We start from the raw sequence: 18,276 nt of genomic DNA, 5'->3' as shown, positions 1-18,276 counted from the left end.
ACGGGTTTTTAGGGTGTTGAATTCATTTATACATTTAGAAGTGCATTTTAAACAACACAAATTCACAATCTTGTTGGAAATTGTATAACTGATTCCTGTAAAAAAAAGTCATTACATCTATTAATTAAATTATACCTATTTAAACATCAAAATTTTAATAATTTAAATCAATTTAAAAAATGAATGATCCATACAAACATTATTTCATGACATGACTCTAATTATATTTATTTTTTTACCAAATTACTTTCAAATTTATAATTTAATACTTTTTAGGTACATAAAAATAGTCATTTTTTTTGTTTGTCAAGTTGTTTGTGATCCATGACTTGTGGCTTGAGGAGCCATGACCCAGAGACATCTAACCCATCAAAGTCACCCGGGATCGCACCCGCCATGGGACACACCATCCCTATGTTAATTGGATTTTTTGACATGTCTCCTCCCCCTAGCACATGGCACAACCACCCCCCATGAGGCTTGATCTTTGGTTGCCTTACTAAAGAGACCAATCTTCAACTAGTTGTGTTAGTGAGACTTAACTACATCATAGTTATCCTTTTTGTTTGCTTGTCAAGTTGTCTGTGATTCTCCAGGCTTGACCTGTGGGTTGAGGAACCACGACCAGGGACATCTAATTCGTCAATGTCACCTGGGGATCACACACTAGCCCTAAGATGACTGGATTTTTTTACCATGTCTCCTCCCCTAGCACATAGCACAACCACCCCCTGCGAGGTTTTGCTCTTGGGTAGCCTTGTTGACGAGGCCCATCCTCAACCAACTGTGCTAGTGAGACTTGACTACATCATTTTTATCCTTAAAAATGAATTACAACTCAAATAATTTTATAAACTAATAACTATTACAACTAAAACAATTTTATAAGCTTTAAAGATTATAATTCTATAACCTTGGAACAAACTTCCTTTTAATAACTAAATTTAACCATACATAAATAATTTCTTTTAAATAACTAAACTTAATAATATATAAAGTCAAAGATCTTATAAATTTAAAATGGCTCGGACATTTTTCCTTGGTTATTTTTGGTTAATTTTAAAATCCTCGAGTTTAAATTGTTTAATTTACATAATTCAATTGCCCAATTTTTTTTTGTTCAAGAAGTTGAATCCATTTATGTATTCAAAAATATAAACAAAAAGTCTCATACACTAAATACTAGACCGACCTTAAAAATAGATATTATTATTATTACTATTATTAGTATTTCACCATCGCTCAAACTCAATAAATTTACTCAAATTCATTCCAAAAACTTTTACCTACAAAGTAAAATATACATTTACCTTTACCATTACCATTAAGTTAACTTAGCACCGTATTCTTAGTAGTCGGTCAACCTGATTGAATAGTACATCTGGATTTCGATGGTTAGTAGAAGCTATAATTTTTACGATTTATTTATACTGATATTTCTTTGTTGTCGGTCAACCCGATCGAATAGCCCATGTGGCTTTCTGTTGTTGTTAGTAGAAGCTATAATTTTATAATTTACTCATACTGATCTGTGTAAATTCAAATCTAATTCAGAATTGAGATTCCCTCCCATTCATAGTGTCACCATCATGATAGCCAACCTGTCTTCGGTTCACTCTTTCTATATTCCTCTCCTCTGCAACAGAGCGGTAGCACGCAAACGACCTTTTAACCTACCAACTACAGTACTAATTGGGCCACTGGGAGGATTTTCTGCAAAGTGAGCTTGCACTTTCCGGTACCCACTTCATATCTCAGGTACAGGTTGACAATGGTGAAGCCAAAAGGCGTAGTCACATCTGAAAACATCTCGAAAGTACAAAGCGGTGGTAGCAGAAAGGGAGGGTGTTGATCTCTATGTGTATGGGACCTCGAACAAGGGTTGCCTCGGATAGATAAACGCTTGCTGGGACGAAATTTATGGGACCCATGAATTTTAAATTGGGGCTGTGAAGAGGAGTGCACAGTTCGCAAATATCATGCACACTGATCGACGGTCCTTGAAAAAGATACGGGTGTTCTCTGATCTGCCCCCATCGGTACAGCGGGTGTTGAAGGACATGGGATTTTAAAATGGGTATTCTGCAGAAGATCAGATTAATATGAGAAATTGAACATTGCTTGCGGCAACCCAATTAGGAAAATGGGCATTTAGTTCTTTGGAAATATGGATCTGTGTAGCCATCTTGGATGATAGTTTTAATGGCTGGTTCATTCAGTTTTCCTGTTTCATTTTGGTCCCTGCTGATGGTATTTTTCATCTTGGTTATCCCGGATCTGCCCTACTGTTCATCCAGCGTAGCCCACCATAAGAACAAATGCAATGAGCGTTGTGGGTCCATAGCAATTCCCTACCCATTCTACCTGGACCCTGAGTGTGGACTTCCAGGCTTCAATCTGGAATGCTTAAACTCCACCCCCGTCGTAAATTTAGATGACAACAAATACAACGTTCTCAGTTTCTTATCAGACAGCTTTCTGATAGATCCTCTCAACTCATCATGCGAGCTCAATGTGAATTCTTTTAGTTTCAGGGGCAATAAGCACTATGGAATCTCCCTTGAAAACTTCCTTCAGCTCTCAGACTGTAGGAACTCTTCGGCCTGTCTTGTTGATTGCAATATACCTATTCAGCAAAATAACACAGAGTGTAAATACAATGCTACTTGCTGTTACCCTCTTTCCAATACCACACTCTGGCAGCTAGGTAACAGCATTTCAATCTTTGCAAAGTTCCACTGCAGTGCATTTAGCAGTTGGGTTCTCTCCAGTCCCCTTGCTCCCACTGTAGATGCTGAATATGGGCTGAAGATGGAGTGGGCTTTGCCGAGAAACTGCTCAAACATCGGGTGCTCGCCAAATGCAGTATGTGTGAAGGCAACCACCATCAAGGGCGGTGTTAGATGCCAGTGCAATCCTGGTTATGAAGGTGATGGATTTACAGATGGAGCAGGATGTTTCAAAGGTAAGTCTAACCCATTTCCGTGATATAAATTTTCATCATGCATTTTCTTCCATTATTTTCTACATTAGTACAGACCCATCTAAACCCGGGTCTGATATGCACCTCGCAAAGCCCGAAGTTGAGGTTTCAATTACCAATAGCTATTTGTGTGAACTGGAGATATTCGTCTTCCGGCTTCGGAACTCAAGCTCAGGTTTAGACAGGTATGGGCTACTGTACATATTCAATAGATTCCATGCGGAGTCTAGATCCAATGCAGCGTTACGCAAAGGAACTGTTCATGGATCCCCCACCCCACCGGTGCTGTAAAGCTCCTCGTTTCTCTCTATGCAATACATTTTTAGTATCTGTAACTGTGAAAAGTTAAAACAGTGTTGTCATTCAACTTTAGAGCTATTGTTTACCTTTAGGTTGAAGGGGGATTGGGAAATGCTCAAATCCTTGGTGGGCTGATAGCTTTTGGTGTTGCAGCACTAGTTCCTGACTTTCATATGGTCTGCAGTGGTATTTGTATTAGGATGTGCGTGATTTTAACGTTCCGATCTAGATTGGCAATTGCCACCCGTTAACTGTGACACGGCCACCACTGCAGTCTTGATATGGAGATTCATTTGCTTCTACTTTTTTCATAGTGGTCAACTGAAAAAATGCAAAATCTGTTCATAGATATTAATAACCTGTAGGCAGATGCTGAGAAGCATTTTCTGAGGAATTGAGATTCGTAGATGACGTGACTGTATGTATATGGCATCTTCATTCAACAAACATTATTTTTCTTTCCTGGATACAAAGACTTTCATCCCATAGTTAGGCTTTTGGCTAATAATCAAAATTTTTGAAACAAGGGGTCAAATGATTTCCGCAATATAAGGGAGGGGCAATTTCCTTCAGTTACTACTAAATAGGAATTACTTATTAGCCCTTTGGATTAAAATACTACTAAAAATAGAATTTCTTTTGGAATGGTTATGCTGCATGAGACGTGACTTACTTTAACCAGTCCCCTAAGATGCAGTTTTTGTTTTTTTTTTTTAATAATTTCAATGGGTAAAATATTTGGCTTTGAGAGATGAAATGATTGTATTATTATCCAATGCTTTAGAAAAACGAAAATATTCTTAATGTTGACGAATCCTTAGACTTGTAATCTAATGCTGTGAAGTTCATGTCAGTAATGAAAAACTATGTGCCTAAGGGCAAATGGATCAAATATCTTTTGGTGCACAAGGGAGAGTGTTTATATTCACAGAGAAGGTTCAGTATCGACTTTAAAGTAATTAGTAATGGCTGGGTGCTTGAAGTGGGAATTTCAATAAAGACATAGCCAGTGTTCATCCAATTAGCTCTTGGTAGAATTAACCTTCATCTATATCATCAGATATGCTCTGTTGAACACTGAAACTCTTGAAGTTCTTCATTAGGTTCATCCGTCTTTCTCTATGTAGATCATTTATGTTAGTGGATTGTCTTGAAATTCCTCATAAACTGACCACTATAAATTTTGTCTAATGCGTGCTGCTGCATTTCATTTTTTCTTGTCAAAAAATATTACAAGATGTTCCTGAGTCCATGCAGCAACGGAATTATGTTGAGCCAGCTCTGAATTAAGGTTTCCAAATAATAAATGATGTTGTTGTAAGCATATCATAATAAAAACTTGCAGGTGGTGTATCAAATACTTTAAACCAGAGCCACGAAGATGTATTTTTAACAGAATGAAGAAGCATAATGAAATATGCTTGTGATGCTAACGGAACCTATTTTTATCAGTTGTATGGCTGTGATGAGGGGATAAGTTAATAACAAATGATAATAAAATAAAAAAGGTATTTTTTAATGGCTGCTAATAATGAATAAGGTTGATAGCAGTGTTGATAACCTTGCCAATTTTTCGTCAATCTTGATTTTTTCAGCCAACCTATTTTAGGCCTGAAAAAATCACAATTTTTTCCTCAAGTGGTTTTTTTTGTTTACACTGATTTTGAAAAGAATGAATATATTTTGTATTTTTTGATGTTTGCCACTGTTTACTAAATTTTGCTGATGTTTCTGAGAAGATATTTTCTAGATCCTTGCCAATTTGTTGCCGATGCCGATGTTTTCAACACTGGTTGATGGTACTGTAATGAAAAACATAAAATATTGACTATAAGGGAGTTTGCCGAGCATCTCCTATATAAAATGACAGAAAAGGAGAAAAGGAGAAACAAGAAATATTACTATTGCAATATCCTTCGGGCTTTCTGAGTCATACCAAAGTTTGAGTTGTGTGACTTTTATTTTACCGTGATGAGGGTATTGCTGTTTCTATCTGTTGAAATCCTAGTCTAGCTAGGACTAGAATAGTTTTTCACAATTGATAACTACATCTATTGATGCAATCAGTTCCTTGAACTTAAGTTACCAGATCTGGTGGTCGAGTGTCCAGGATCCACAGATCCGTGTATCCGATCCTGATTCGGCTAGAACCGGTTGAGATACGGTATGGTGGCGGATCCATTGTTTTCCGAAACGGATCCCAACGTCCAGAAACAAATTCCGATGACAAAGACAGATCCCGTGAGCGCACAGCCAGATTTCAAAATTGTAAAAACCGAGTTTTAAATTGGCGTAGTTTAAATATTATGCTCTATGCTGGTTTGCCCTGAAAGTTATGGAAATTCCTTTTATATTTTGAAAAATTCGTCAGGGATTATTTTTGTAAATCCAAGTAAAGTAAAAGTTGTCAAAATTCATAATTTTAGGTGTCTTTTTTAATTTTAAGTATATTAAACGTTTTAATAGTGCTGAATCCATTTTCACCCTAAAAATATGATCGAAACACTATTCAAACACTGCATTTACAATTTTTTTTGATTTTTTTTGCGGGCAATTCCTCCTCATCCGTAGACAACTCCTTTAAAATTTAGGTTTGTTTTTAGGTTTTTAACATGTTCATTCGACCGAAGTAGACCATCGTTATGCTTTGTCGGCCGCAACAACGGACATCAGTGAGCATTGAAGCTTGTGCCAATCGGGTTCTAACTTGTCGGCCGCAACAACGCACAGGTGACAGCAGTGAGCACTGAAGCTTGAGCCCACAACGAAGGGTTCTAAGTTCTAACTTCTTCGAAGGCGAATATCCCCAGGCCCACAACAAACCGATGACTCCAGGGCCCACAACAACCAGCGACTCCACACTGCCACAACAACCTCGTCTCCACAACAACGACTGTCGACCCCCCACTGCACAAGTGACAGCAATCTCCAACGTTCTCCCGTCGACCCCACACTGCACAACAACCTCAACTGAGTCCATAGCAACGGCTGCTGACCCTTTAAAAAAATTAAATTACAGGGACGAACAGAGCTTACAGGGACCTGTGACAAGGACAGAGCAAGGGTGAAAGCACTGAAAGGTTAATTTCTGCATTATATAATAAATTTTTTCATTGCTGTCGAAATGCACAATGCAATTTTTGGTATACATTAAATCTCTTTTAAATTTTTTACTCACTACAATGCACAGGGGACTCTTAGGTGTACAATTAAACATTTTTTAAACATTAAACACTGTACATTAAACATTTTCAATTTTTTTAAGTTTTAATTTTATGTATTTTAAATTTTAAATTATTGATAATAAATTATAATTTGAATTCTATATGCAGTCAATCACACACTATACCCGACAAGGCTATAACTTATAGAAATGGAACCATCACAACAGAGTGAAGGGCAAAACATCAAAACAGACCCAAAATTTCCTTTATGGCAGTATGTGGAGATTTTTGGAAAAAATCTTGGAGGTGGTTCTAAAGAATGCTAAGATATAAAAAATGGCTCATATGCTAGAGTGAAAGCCCATATGACTGGACAAACTAACACAGGGGTGCAAGTATGCACTAGGCCAAAAGATGCAAATGGAATACCTCGCCAAGGTTTGAGTGTTAGGAAAATAAAATTCTATGCATCTTTGCAAGATGCTTCTGATAGGAAGCTTGCTAAGGGAAAGCACTTTCTGCAAATCTCTACAACTAGGTCTCCATTGCCATCTAGGCCTGCTGGCACAACTAATAAAAGGCCCACTCTAGGCCCTCTTGAAGCAACGTTCAATAACTAGGGTAGAGACATAGCCGATGAACATGTAGCTTGTTGCATCTATGCAAATGGGCCAATGTTCAATTTGGTGCATTCTCCTTATTGGCAACAAATGATTAAGGCAGTTAATGAAGCACAAAAATGGTACAAGAGCCTTGGATATGAAAAAGTCCGCACTACTTTGTTGGCACCAAAGAGACAATATGTGGATAAACAACTACAGTTAATCAGGGATACATGGGCAAAAATAGGGGTGTCCATCGTTTCTGATGGATGGAGACACCAAAAAAACCGCTTGTTAATTAATGTTATTGCAATATGCCCCCAAGGGGCAATGCTTTTGAAGGCTGCTGATTGTAGTGGAATAGAGAAAGATGCATCTTTCATATCCACAATTCTTATTGATGCAATAGAAAGTGTGGGACCACATAATATTGTCCAAGTCATTACGGACAATGCACAAGTTTGTAGAGTTGCAAGTATGATTGTGGAGAGTCAATATGATCACATCTTTTGGAATCCATGTGCAGTATATTCATTGAACCTTATGCTTGCCAAGATTGGTGAGATTGAATGGATTAATGAAATATATGTAGCAACAAAAGAAATCCAAATGTTCATAACCAATCATTCAATGTCCCTAAGGTTTTGCAAAGTTGGAGCTACTGAAGGTACTCTTTAAACTTTTTTTAATCAATATTATTTGTATTGGAAGTTGGAAATTTTTAATTCTAATTACAAATTTATATATGGTTTCTCATTTGAGATTTGAATTTTTGAAACTTTTAGGTTGCTGAAACCCATTTTGCCTCCCACACTCTTGTCATAAAGAGGCTTGTGGAGGTGAGACAAACATTACAAGCAATGGTCATTGACCCTCTTTGGGAATCATGGAGGACTTCCACTTTTGATAGAAGGCAAAAAATTAAGTCCATCATTCTTGATGATGCATGGTGGGACAAGGTCCAATACCTTTTGCGCTTTACTGAACCAATCTTGACTTTGATCAGGACATTTGATACAGATACACCTTGCTTGAGGGAAGTTTATGAAAACATTGATAGTATGTTGGAGAGGAGAAGAGAAATTATCAAAGCAAGTGAAAATGACCCTTTTGAAACATTTTATTATGAAGTGAAGGACATAGTTATGGAAAATTGGAACAAAATGACCACACCATTACACCTTTTGGCTTATGCATTGCACCCCAAGTATTATAATTCCAAAATTTTGTCTTTACTTGGTAAAACAATGCCTAACAAGGATTCTGAAGTGGTATAAGGATACAAGACAACTTTGAGGAAAATTTATAGAGATGTGGGAGTTGTAATGGAAGTACGTTAAGGATTTGGAGGATTTGTACAATCTACTGGTAACTTTTCATATCCAATAGTTATGGATGATCGAGGGCATATTGATCCTATTACTTGGTGGTGCTTCCATGGTGGGGATAGTGTTCATTTTTCGACGCTAGCCACGAGGTTGTTATCACAAGTTGCTAGTTCCTCATCAACTGAGAGGAATTGGAGTACATATGGCTTCATCCATTTAGTGAGCGAAACACGTTGGGAGTGGCAAAGGCTAAGGATCTTGTGTTTGTTCATTCCAACCTCTGTCTTCTTCACATGTTGAACCAGAGTATAAAAAAGGTCCGAGCAGGATGTGGGATATGGAGCCTGAGATCTCTGACTTGAACTTGACACTGAATGCCATGACTCACCTCAACCTACTTGAGGATATTGTTCCACCACCAGTCCAACCTACTGATGCAACTTCCTACATTCTAGGACCCCCATGATCTATTCATGATGTAGAGTTGCAATATGTAGAAGATGATGTGGATCCATTTGAGGATATGTAGTTAAATCTACTGCACATTATGATATTAGTAGAGTGATCATGGATGAGATGCTCATTTTTGTACTTACTATTATCATTTATGATATTATTCTTTTTGTATGAGGGAGGATGCATCATTTTAATGTTTCAGTCTTCATATTTATAATATATCTAATGGTTTCAGTTCTAAATGTTGCGATTTATAAATGGATTTGGTTTTTGAACTCTAAAAATGGTTTTTAAATTAAAAAAAATATTATTATATTTTTTGTACTTGACATATCCGGATCCCTGATTTTCAAAAAATTAGCGAATCTAGATCTGGATCTCGGATTTTCAGAAAACTAGCAAATCTAGATCCAGATCCCTATCCATATCCAAATCCTGGTAACTTAGGAAATTACTGCTTTACACAAAATTTTACAACAGTAAATATGCTTTGTAATCTTCTAGATATGTGTTAATTCTCTTAAAAATTTCAGCCTTATGTTATGTCAAATAAGCATGAACAAGAAGTGTTGGAAATCACCTAATGAAGGAGACAACACAAACTGAAAATCAAATTTTCAAGTACACAATAATTGGACAATTGAAACATTTCATTTGTATATAAGGGATACTCATAGCTCATCACTAGATGGTATAATTTCAAGCTCTCCAAATCCTAACTAGGGAAACCAGGAAAACCCTAGCTACCAACTCTTAGCTAGAAATCACTCCTAACCAAATTTGACACTTCACATAGAATCTTCACCAAGCTAGCATCATCATTGACAAGTACTCCTTGGTTCTTGGCACTTGCACAACATCTCCTTCTCTTATTCTCCTCAATAAGCATAATAAATAGTACTGGGGTTTCCAAAACCCTAGTCTTCTTTTCTTACAAGAGCTACAAGATACAATGTCATCTTGATCACTCTATGGTTTACCACAAACCCTAGCTTCTTTGCCTCCTTAGGGTGAAACCCTAAACCTAGTATTTCCCTTGAACTTCTCCAAGAACCCTAGTGTGCTAAGTCAAAGGGTGATAGTAGAATGAGTACACGAGAGAAAAACTAGTGCAATCCATCCCTAACATCTTTAATAGAAGTTTGTGATGAATAAACGAATGAAAGGGATCTTTGCTTCCTCTTTTTTTATATTAGAGGTAAGGAAGTCCAACAATATAATAGTGGTTGTAATCCACTACAAGCAACCCAATCCACAAGATGATAGTCCACATGTGAAGTGCTTCCTCTACAACTGACAAATGTCAAACTACAATGTGAAGATTTCTAGCAAGCAAGGCTTTCAGGCATGAATGCTTCTAAAGAACTCTCCACCTCCACAAGCCTCCATTACTCCAATGCTTCTCCTAGGCCTTGTGCTCCTCCAAGTCCACCCCTCCTACATGATCACACCCTCAATCCAAGTGTTCTCAAGTCAAGCACAAACCTACATGCAAACAACCAAGTGTGTCCATGCCATCTAGGGCTCGACATAGACACACTCCTCTAAGATGTCTAATGCTCCTCCAAAGCAAGTTGTCTTACCAATCAAGCTACTAACCTCCATGTGGTCGCCATGAAAAAGACACCATGCTCCATATGTCTCTAATGCTCCAAGGAAGAAAGCCACGCAAGTGCTAAAATGAGGTCTAGTAATGAACAAGCAAACCATCTGACATGTCTGTCTCCATCATAACACATACAAGGTTCATCCATACAACATGTACCTCACCTCACATGAAGCACCCTCAAGTTCCTAATGGATTCCAACTATTTATCCTTATTATATTGGATATAGCTTAGTAAATGAACAATTTTTCATTTCAAAACACTTTTAGAGTAACCCCAAAAGTTAACACCTTGTTTTTGTCAAGAAAGTGTTTCGACCAACACTAATGTTCTCTCTTTGTGACTTAAAAAACTTGCCAATTGCAAGTCTAAACTTGTTGTAGTGTTGGAATCAACCATTGGCTCTTGGAAAGGAACTCTCCCCAAACATCACACTTCTCCATCAAGTCATCACACCTCACCTCCTCAAAACCATTAGAATGCTCAGAAATGGAAGAAGTGAGTGTAATATGGCTAGCATATCTCCTAGGACGTATACTTTCAGTCACTCAATATCTAATCTCTTCTATGTGCCTGTGCATTGTGCAATGGTTGGGTAAGTCATCTTGGATTCCTCTACTAGAGTAGAAGGTGAGGGTATTTCCATCCCCAATCTCGCCTCATACACTCTTGGATTTGATTCTACTCTAACTTTTGAATCAACCTTTAGAACAATAACCTCCTCTCTCCTTTTCAATTATTGAGGAGGAACCCTGTGAACTGGAAGAGCTCACATCCTCATTAAGCTTCACATCTTTACTCACAATGGTCTTCCATTGTGTTAGAATGTAGATCTTGTTAGCTATGGATTTCTTAATGTATCCAACAACACTAGTTGCTATCATAATAACATCTCAAACTTCCAAAGAACACTCAACACTAATGAGTTTGAAGAAACAAAACCTTGGATTGTAAGCCACTTGCCTAACTCCAACATCCCTTAGGTCAACATCACAATTCAAAACTGTGAACGACTTGTAATCATGGGTTTGCTGCCCTCTCACTTCAAAAGTCTCGACAACTAAAGCCTCAACCTCAACTACGCCACCTTCCTCTATTTGAGAAAATCTTAAAGCAAGAGTAACATCAAGGTCAACTCTCCTTTCCTGAGTAAATCAAACACCCAAGTCATAGTACTTTACAACACCTCCATTAACTACAAACTTGGAATCAATCATTGGTTATACAATAGATTTTAAACCTATATCCATGGCAAGCCATAATATTAAAGCAAGAGTAACCTCAAGGTTATCTCCCTCTTCCTATGTGAATCCAATACCCTAGTCATTATACTCTACAACACTCCCGTCAACTTTAGGCTTGGAATCAATCACTAAATCCATGATAGCTTCTAAACTTGTATCCATGCCATACATACTTTGTACATGCTTCCTCAACACTAGAAGGCTCATCTAGCTTCTTGTTGGGATGTATAAGTGTCATGGGATCAACAAGCATCTTGTAAAGGTCATCATTTGCCACACTGCTAGCCAAAGGCCTTGCACTAGCTCGACTACAATCAATGATAGTGCAACACTGCAACTCTAAAGTGAGCCTTTGTTATGCAAGAAATTAAAAGAAGGTTTTTTGTTAAACAAGGAACAAAAAATCATATTCAACTAGCTAGCATAATGTCCCATTTAGTGACACCTGAAACATTTCACCTTACCCAAATCCTTCTTGAATCCTTTTTTGCTTCTTTTCTTTGTCTCCCTAATGAAGGCTAATTCTTTTATTTCCTCTTGTTGCACTAAACATAACTCCAACTTGATCGCTTGTTGCACAAGGTCATCCCAAATCTTCATAAAGGTAGGGAATGCTTCACAAGCACATACACCTTGGACAAAAGGTCTCCAATAAGTAACAAGTCTATTCAAGACAAGCACACCAACTCCTTATTGTCCACCATTCTTTGTATGGAGGCCAATTGATCTCTCAACTCTGTGATCCTAGCTATTTAACTTACCACTGTATTTGTCTTGTTCATGCAGATCACTAAAAACTTGTTTCGTTAGAGCATTTGTTAGGAAACATAAGTATTTTGAAATAAACTAACCAAAGCATCAAACATCTTTTTACTGGTATTATTTGCAATGCAAGGGATGTAGTGATTCTTCTTCAAATCAAGAATGATTTGCTTTGCCTTGGCTTCCTACTTGTAATGGATGGCCAACTTTGTTAGATCTATAGGTGTAACTCTCTCCCAACATTCTCCCAAATCTGGATATCCTCCATGAGCATTTGTAGCATGAGCTTCCAAGGTATGAAATTGAAAGCACCATCTAATTTGTCACATTCTCTAAGACTGAGAATCATCATCGTGCAAATCTAAAGCACAAGTCAAAGCAAGAATCAACTATAGATGAAGTAGATTATCCCTTCTAGGGTTCCAATGCTTCTTCCAAGCGTCTTATGTTGATTGGAGTAGAGAAGAAGTGTTATGCTTGTCCAAGTGTTAAGATTAGCAAAATAACATAAAAGACTGCCATTTTAACAGGATATTAATTAATATAATTATTTCCTAAAGTTAGACTCAGGAAAAAGTAAAAGTTCCCAAGTTAACTTATTATTTAATCTCAACCATTGACCATGGTTTAATCTTAGCCACTGAGAAGGAGATTAGGGTTGAGGTCGAAATTATAAGAGGAGATAAAGTGAGTTGGTGGCAAGTCAGTTGAGCACAAGCAGGCGTGAGAGCGCAACGAAGGAAGAGCTAAGAGTTCAATAGTTTGCAGAGGTTCAATTTCCAGGAGAGATTCAGATCAAGTAAAGGCTGAATTTCCTTAGCCTCATCATCAATTGCATAGCTCCAGTTTGCACTTGTGCATTGGAAGAGAGAATTTGCGCTTGCACATGATCTGTAAACTATCATGGATATTTCATTGGACAGTTCGTCACAACAAATATGATAATATTATATTAAAAATCTAAAATTCTACACTATTACAGTTTTATTAAATTTTTAGTTTTGTAGATTTCACTGTAATTAGTGCATGCATGCGAATAAAAATTATGCAGAAAATTGAGAATGGCAAAATAAAAACTCACACATAAAACACAAAATATGCTCTGGGAAACCCTTTTGGGAGAAAACCCAGCTGGAAGGTGAGGTCGCTCCACTTTCTCTCTCTGTCTGGATATATGGATGTAGGAACAAAGAAGTATGGCTTGTGGCCCATGGGTTGCTACAGTGCACAAATCCTCTCTTTGTGCTCTACCTCCTATACCTCTTGGCTATTTTTGCTAAGCTATGGAACAAATGCACTTGAAAGAATGGAATGCCTCTTCCTCCTAGTGGCCTGGTTATAACACAATCTGATAGCCTACTAGTGGTTAAGTTTGACTACATCAACTCTTAATTAGAGTTACAATATAGACTCTTCTAGAGTCTTTTACATCACAATCATATGGCTATCTCTTTTTCCATGAATAATGGGGGCTGATGCGACAACTTCTTGAACCGTGGTGGTGAAAATAGGAAGGTCAACTTCTGAGTGGCATAACTTTTGCATACAAACTTTGATTGACATGCTTCTTGTGTCGTTGGAAAGATATCTATGTGTAGAATAGTATGAAAAGGTGCGGCGCTACAACGACAAAGTTTTACCCCCCAAAAATGTCGTTTGATGCCTCAAAACACTCCTTGAAGGTTTCAGACCTCGTTTTGCCAAACTAGGTCCCGCCAGTAAAAATGGTCTTATGAGTTGATTCCTCCACTTTTTCCACTTGAATGCATCGAGATGGATGACGAACAATATAATGATCCAATCCAGATCAACACGTGCTAGAAGATAGGCAAATTTGCATGACCTTTTGGCAGATAGATGAGGCAGTTATTAGATTGATTTATCTTGGAGGACTCATCAATTGTATTTCTATGATAAAAGGGGAGTTTCTCCCTTGTAATTTTTAGAAGAAAATCTTTCGCTGCAGAAGAATAATAAAATACATACAATGTTGCAGGTTTTCCCCGGAGTTTGGGTTTCGTGTGTATATCTTGTGTATACTTAGAAGATTGCGAGTCAATTTACTAGGTTTTAAGGAAATCTAACATGGTATCAGAGCTAAGTTTGTGATTGAAGACTAAGTATAGATTTTGTCTTTTGGAGTAGATACTGCATTTCAGAGGGAGCAAATTTATTAGATTGATTTGGCCGTTAGGGTTCTGAGCAATGTGCATTGATTTTACCAGTGCGATTTGTATTCAGCAATTTAATTTGGCAGTATGGCATATCAGGGTCTTAGATTTGAAGACAAATTGGACGGTGTGTCCAACTTTTGTTCGTGGCATGAAAGGATAACAATGGTGTTGGAGGAACAAGGGGTTTGGGATTTTGTTGATAATGTCCCAGTTGCACCCACAAATCCTCAACAATTGGCTCAACATAACAAGATGGATGCCAAGACAAGAAGGATTACCTTGGAGGGAGTTAAGGACCACATTATCCCTCCCCTGACTGGGAAGAAGAAAGCCAAAGAAATGTGGACTACCGTCATTGGTCTCTATCAGGTTTCGAGCGAGGCCAGGACCCTGGTGCTGAAGGACAAGCTCAGGAGAATTAAAATGTCTAAGTCAGATTCGGTGGTTTCTTACCTCACCATGTTCTCCAAGGTAAAGGAATGGTTGTTTGGTGTGGGTAAGGCAGTTCCATATCAGATAGGGATTTGGTGAATTTTGCTATGTTGGGTTTCACCAAATCAGGGAAAGCCTTCATGGATGGGATATGTGCCCGAGAAAACTTTCCAGATTGGGAGTGTTTGTGGGGTGATTGCGTCCTGGAGGAGATTCATAGACAAGATCAAGTTGGATCTCATGTTAAAAGCAAGGAAGATGAAAAATATTCCTCTCTAGCCAGCAAAGGGATCAAGTCCAAGGGTAAAAAGAGCAGTGGTGGTGGAGAACTAAGTTCTAAGGGTGAGAAGAAGAAATATGATCTTAGCAAGATCAAGTGTTTTTCGTGTCACCAGTTTGGGCATTACGCATTAAATACCCTAACAGGAAGAAAGGGTCCAAGAAGGACCAAGTAGCAACCTTTGCTGAGATAGATCAATTTCCTTTCATTTTGAGGAGTTATCACTCCTTGCTTGTATGTCAAGTTCGGTGGCTACCAGTTTATGGTATGTGGACAATGGTGCGTCTTGTCATATGACAGGAAACAAGAAGCATTTTAGCAAACTAGCAAAGAAGGACATGCAATTTGATATTGAGATGGGAGATGATGAAAAGTATTGGGTCGAGGGTATTGGTATATTTCATTTTGAGAAGGAGTTTGGAAACCCTCTATATCTCAGAGATTTTCTTTAGGTACCGGGGCTCAAGAAGAACCTTATTTCAGTTTCAAATTTAGAGGATTAGGGGTATGAGGTGACCTTCAGATAGGGAGGGGTTTTTATAAATCCCTCAGGCTCCAAGGTGCCAAAGTAGATCGGGTTTAGGCACGAGTGCCTATATAGACTACAGTTTGAGACAACTGCAACATTGACTAACAGAGGAGGCCGTGACTTATGCAACGAGCTTGCGGAGTTATGGCATAAACACATGGGACATTTGCAACATGGAGCACTGAAAATTCTTAAGGAGATAGCAACAAGGCTGCCACAATGCAACATGGATCAACATGAGGTGTGCAAGGGTTGCACACTTGGCAAGTATGCCAAGTCATCTTTTCCTTGCAGAGCCAACAAGGCCATGGGTATCTTAATATGTTAGAAATTGAAAAATTTTAACATGCCCAGCCAATGATTTTGATTTGAGTGAAGGTTTCATCTCCTCAACCTTATAACATGGTAGAAAAATCTTAACATGCCCAATCGGTTATTTTGGTTTGAGTGAAGGGTACATTTTTGTTAAGGCCATGGTAGAGGAGTTCAACAATAAATACCATCAACATCAGAGGAGTTCAATAATCAATACCACCAACATTAGAGGAGTTCAATAATAAATACCACCAAGGTCAAGGTACATAAATTGCTTCATGCTCTTGATTAAATGTTAATCCCATACCCTCATGCATGATAGAATTCAATGAAAATGTTGCAATCCTACCACTCCTAAAATCCTGAAAACTGTTACATCTACTGAATTTTGAGTGGGATATGAAATTCTACTTCCTCCATATGAAGTCCAATAAGGTTGGAACCACTCTCAAACATCCTGAAACATTAATGGTATTGTTAATTTTTTGTTTGTCAAGTTGTCTGAGTTATCCAAATATTACATCATGTTTGACCTATGGCTTGAGAAACCGTGACACAGGGGTATCTAAGCCATCAAAATCACGTGGGGATCACACCGGCCTAGGCCACACTAGCCCTTAACATGGTTGGATTTTTCCCATGGAGTTTTGAACCAATGACCTTCACATCACAAAGTGACTTAACAGTACACCCCATCATCGTCTATTTTACGCCCCATGGGTAGGTATTGTTAAAAATTTTAGTAAAAGGAAAAAATCCTTTTACTTTAAGAATCTAACATTACCATTGATTGCTAGCATTCCTATGGTTGAGTTTGGTTTTTTGTTTAGGTTTAGGGTTTAAGAGGGGAAGGATTGGTTTTATAGCCAAGCGGGGCTATTTTGGGAGGGAAACTTCAAAGTTCAAACAACCCCTTGTTTCCTCCAAAACCACATTAAAAACCCATTGGGGGTCTTGAACTCCCCTCACACGTGATATTTGATTAGCCAGTTAGGGTCAAAACTTATTAGTTTGGTACCTAATTGGTACAAACTGATCTTCAAACTTGGTTTTCCTGTTGATTCATTACCCATGCCTATTTGAGCAACCAGTTTGAACTAGTCGGTTTTTAAAACTATGGTGCACCAAAGGATAGCATCATTGATCAAACTTCAATGCGCACATGCCTTGGATGCTAAGTCACATGACACGAGGACACGTAAATAGGAGTATTCGACACGAGACACAACGATCCCAGAAACATGACACGAGGGACATAGGAGTATTCGACACGAGACACAATGATCCCAGAAACATGAATACTGAAATATAGTGCTTGATCCATATAGATATGAATCATGATGATATCTATTTAGTATTTAGTATACAGTGTACACTATTTACTATTTAGTAATTTACTACATCAATGATGTTCACCGTGCAATGTTCATTGTTCATGTTATAACTTCTGTTATTAACTTCAAACAAGTTTGATCATGTTCAAACTTCACATAAGGTAGTTTATGAGCAATAAATTTATGTGTTCAAACTTCATTGTTGACTAGAGCGTTAATTGAGCTTTCCCTCCCTTTAGGCCTCGAAGGTGTAGTGAGCAATGAGCACATGACAGGGAGTTGGGCTTTTTATTTCAACACACGATCTATACGTGGTCATTGGTGTATAATTAAGTTAAGTTCCGTAGGCTATAACACAACTTGTAGGAAATTTTAGTGCTCCAAACTCTCAGCAAAGCACGCGAGCACTCGTCTCCTGCATCTCCAGGTCCAGGTCGATGTGAAGTTGTGAGCATTGCACTCGAATGTGATGGAATTCCTCACACTGCACAACCTATTTGATTTCAACAATGAGCAAACTCGACTTCAGTGGCGAACAATGACAAAAAAACCCAAAAACAAACCATGTTGCAGGTTTTAAAAGTCACTTTTCATGGGACATGTGCCCTAAGAACCAAAAACATTAGGGCACGTTTTCGCCTGTCCAAAACACGTGTCTAGATTGGAGGACATGAAGAAAAACGTTTTCGACACGTTTTAGGGCACGTTTCGTGTCCGACACGTGAAATAAGGGACACGAGACCTTGAGGGACGTGTCCTGTGACTT

The 18,276-nt window shown here is 38.1% G+C and overlaps 1 protein-coding gene across 1 annotated transcript in view; it reads left to right on the top strand.

Annotated features, from left to right (window-relative positions):
• The first annotated feature begins 1,553 nt into the window (after window positions 1–1,553).
• Window positions 1,554–18,276, top strand: part of LOC149218710 (wall-associated receptor kinase-like 21) — a 34,966-nt gene continuing 18,243 nt past the window's right edge. Inside the window, exon 1 of the mRNA XM_089384130.1 lies at window positions 1,554–2,965. Within this exon, the coding sequence (XP_089240256.1) occupies window positions 2,191–2,965 (775 nt within the window). The 5' untranslated portion in view covers window positions 1,554–2,190. The remainder of the gene's footprint in view (window positions 2,966–18,276) is intronic.

Source organism: Pinus tabuliformis, chromosome Q (genome assembly GCF_031772625.1).
Source record: "Pinus tabuliformis cultivar Carrire ecotype Pingquan chromosome Q, CPIR1, whole genome shotgun sequence".
Lineage (NCBI taxonomy): Eukaryota > Viridiplantae > Streptophyta > Pinopsida > Pinales > Pinaceae > Pinus > Pinus tabuliformis.
Note: the sequence above shows the minus strand (reverse complement) of the source record. Positions and strands in the feature narration are given on the sequence as shown.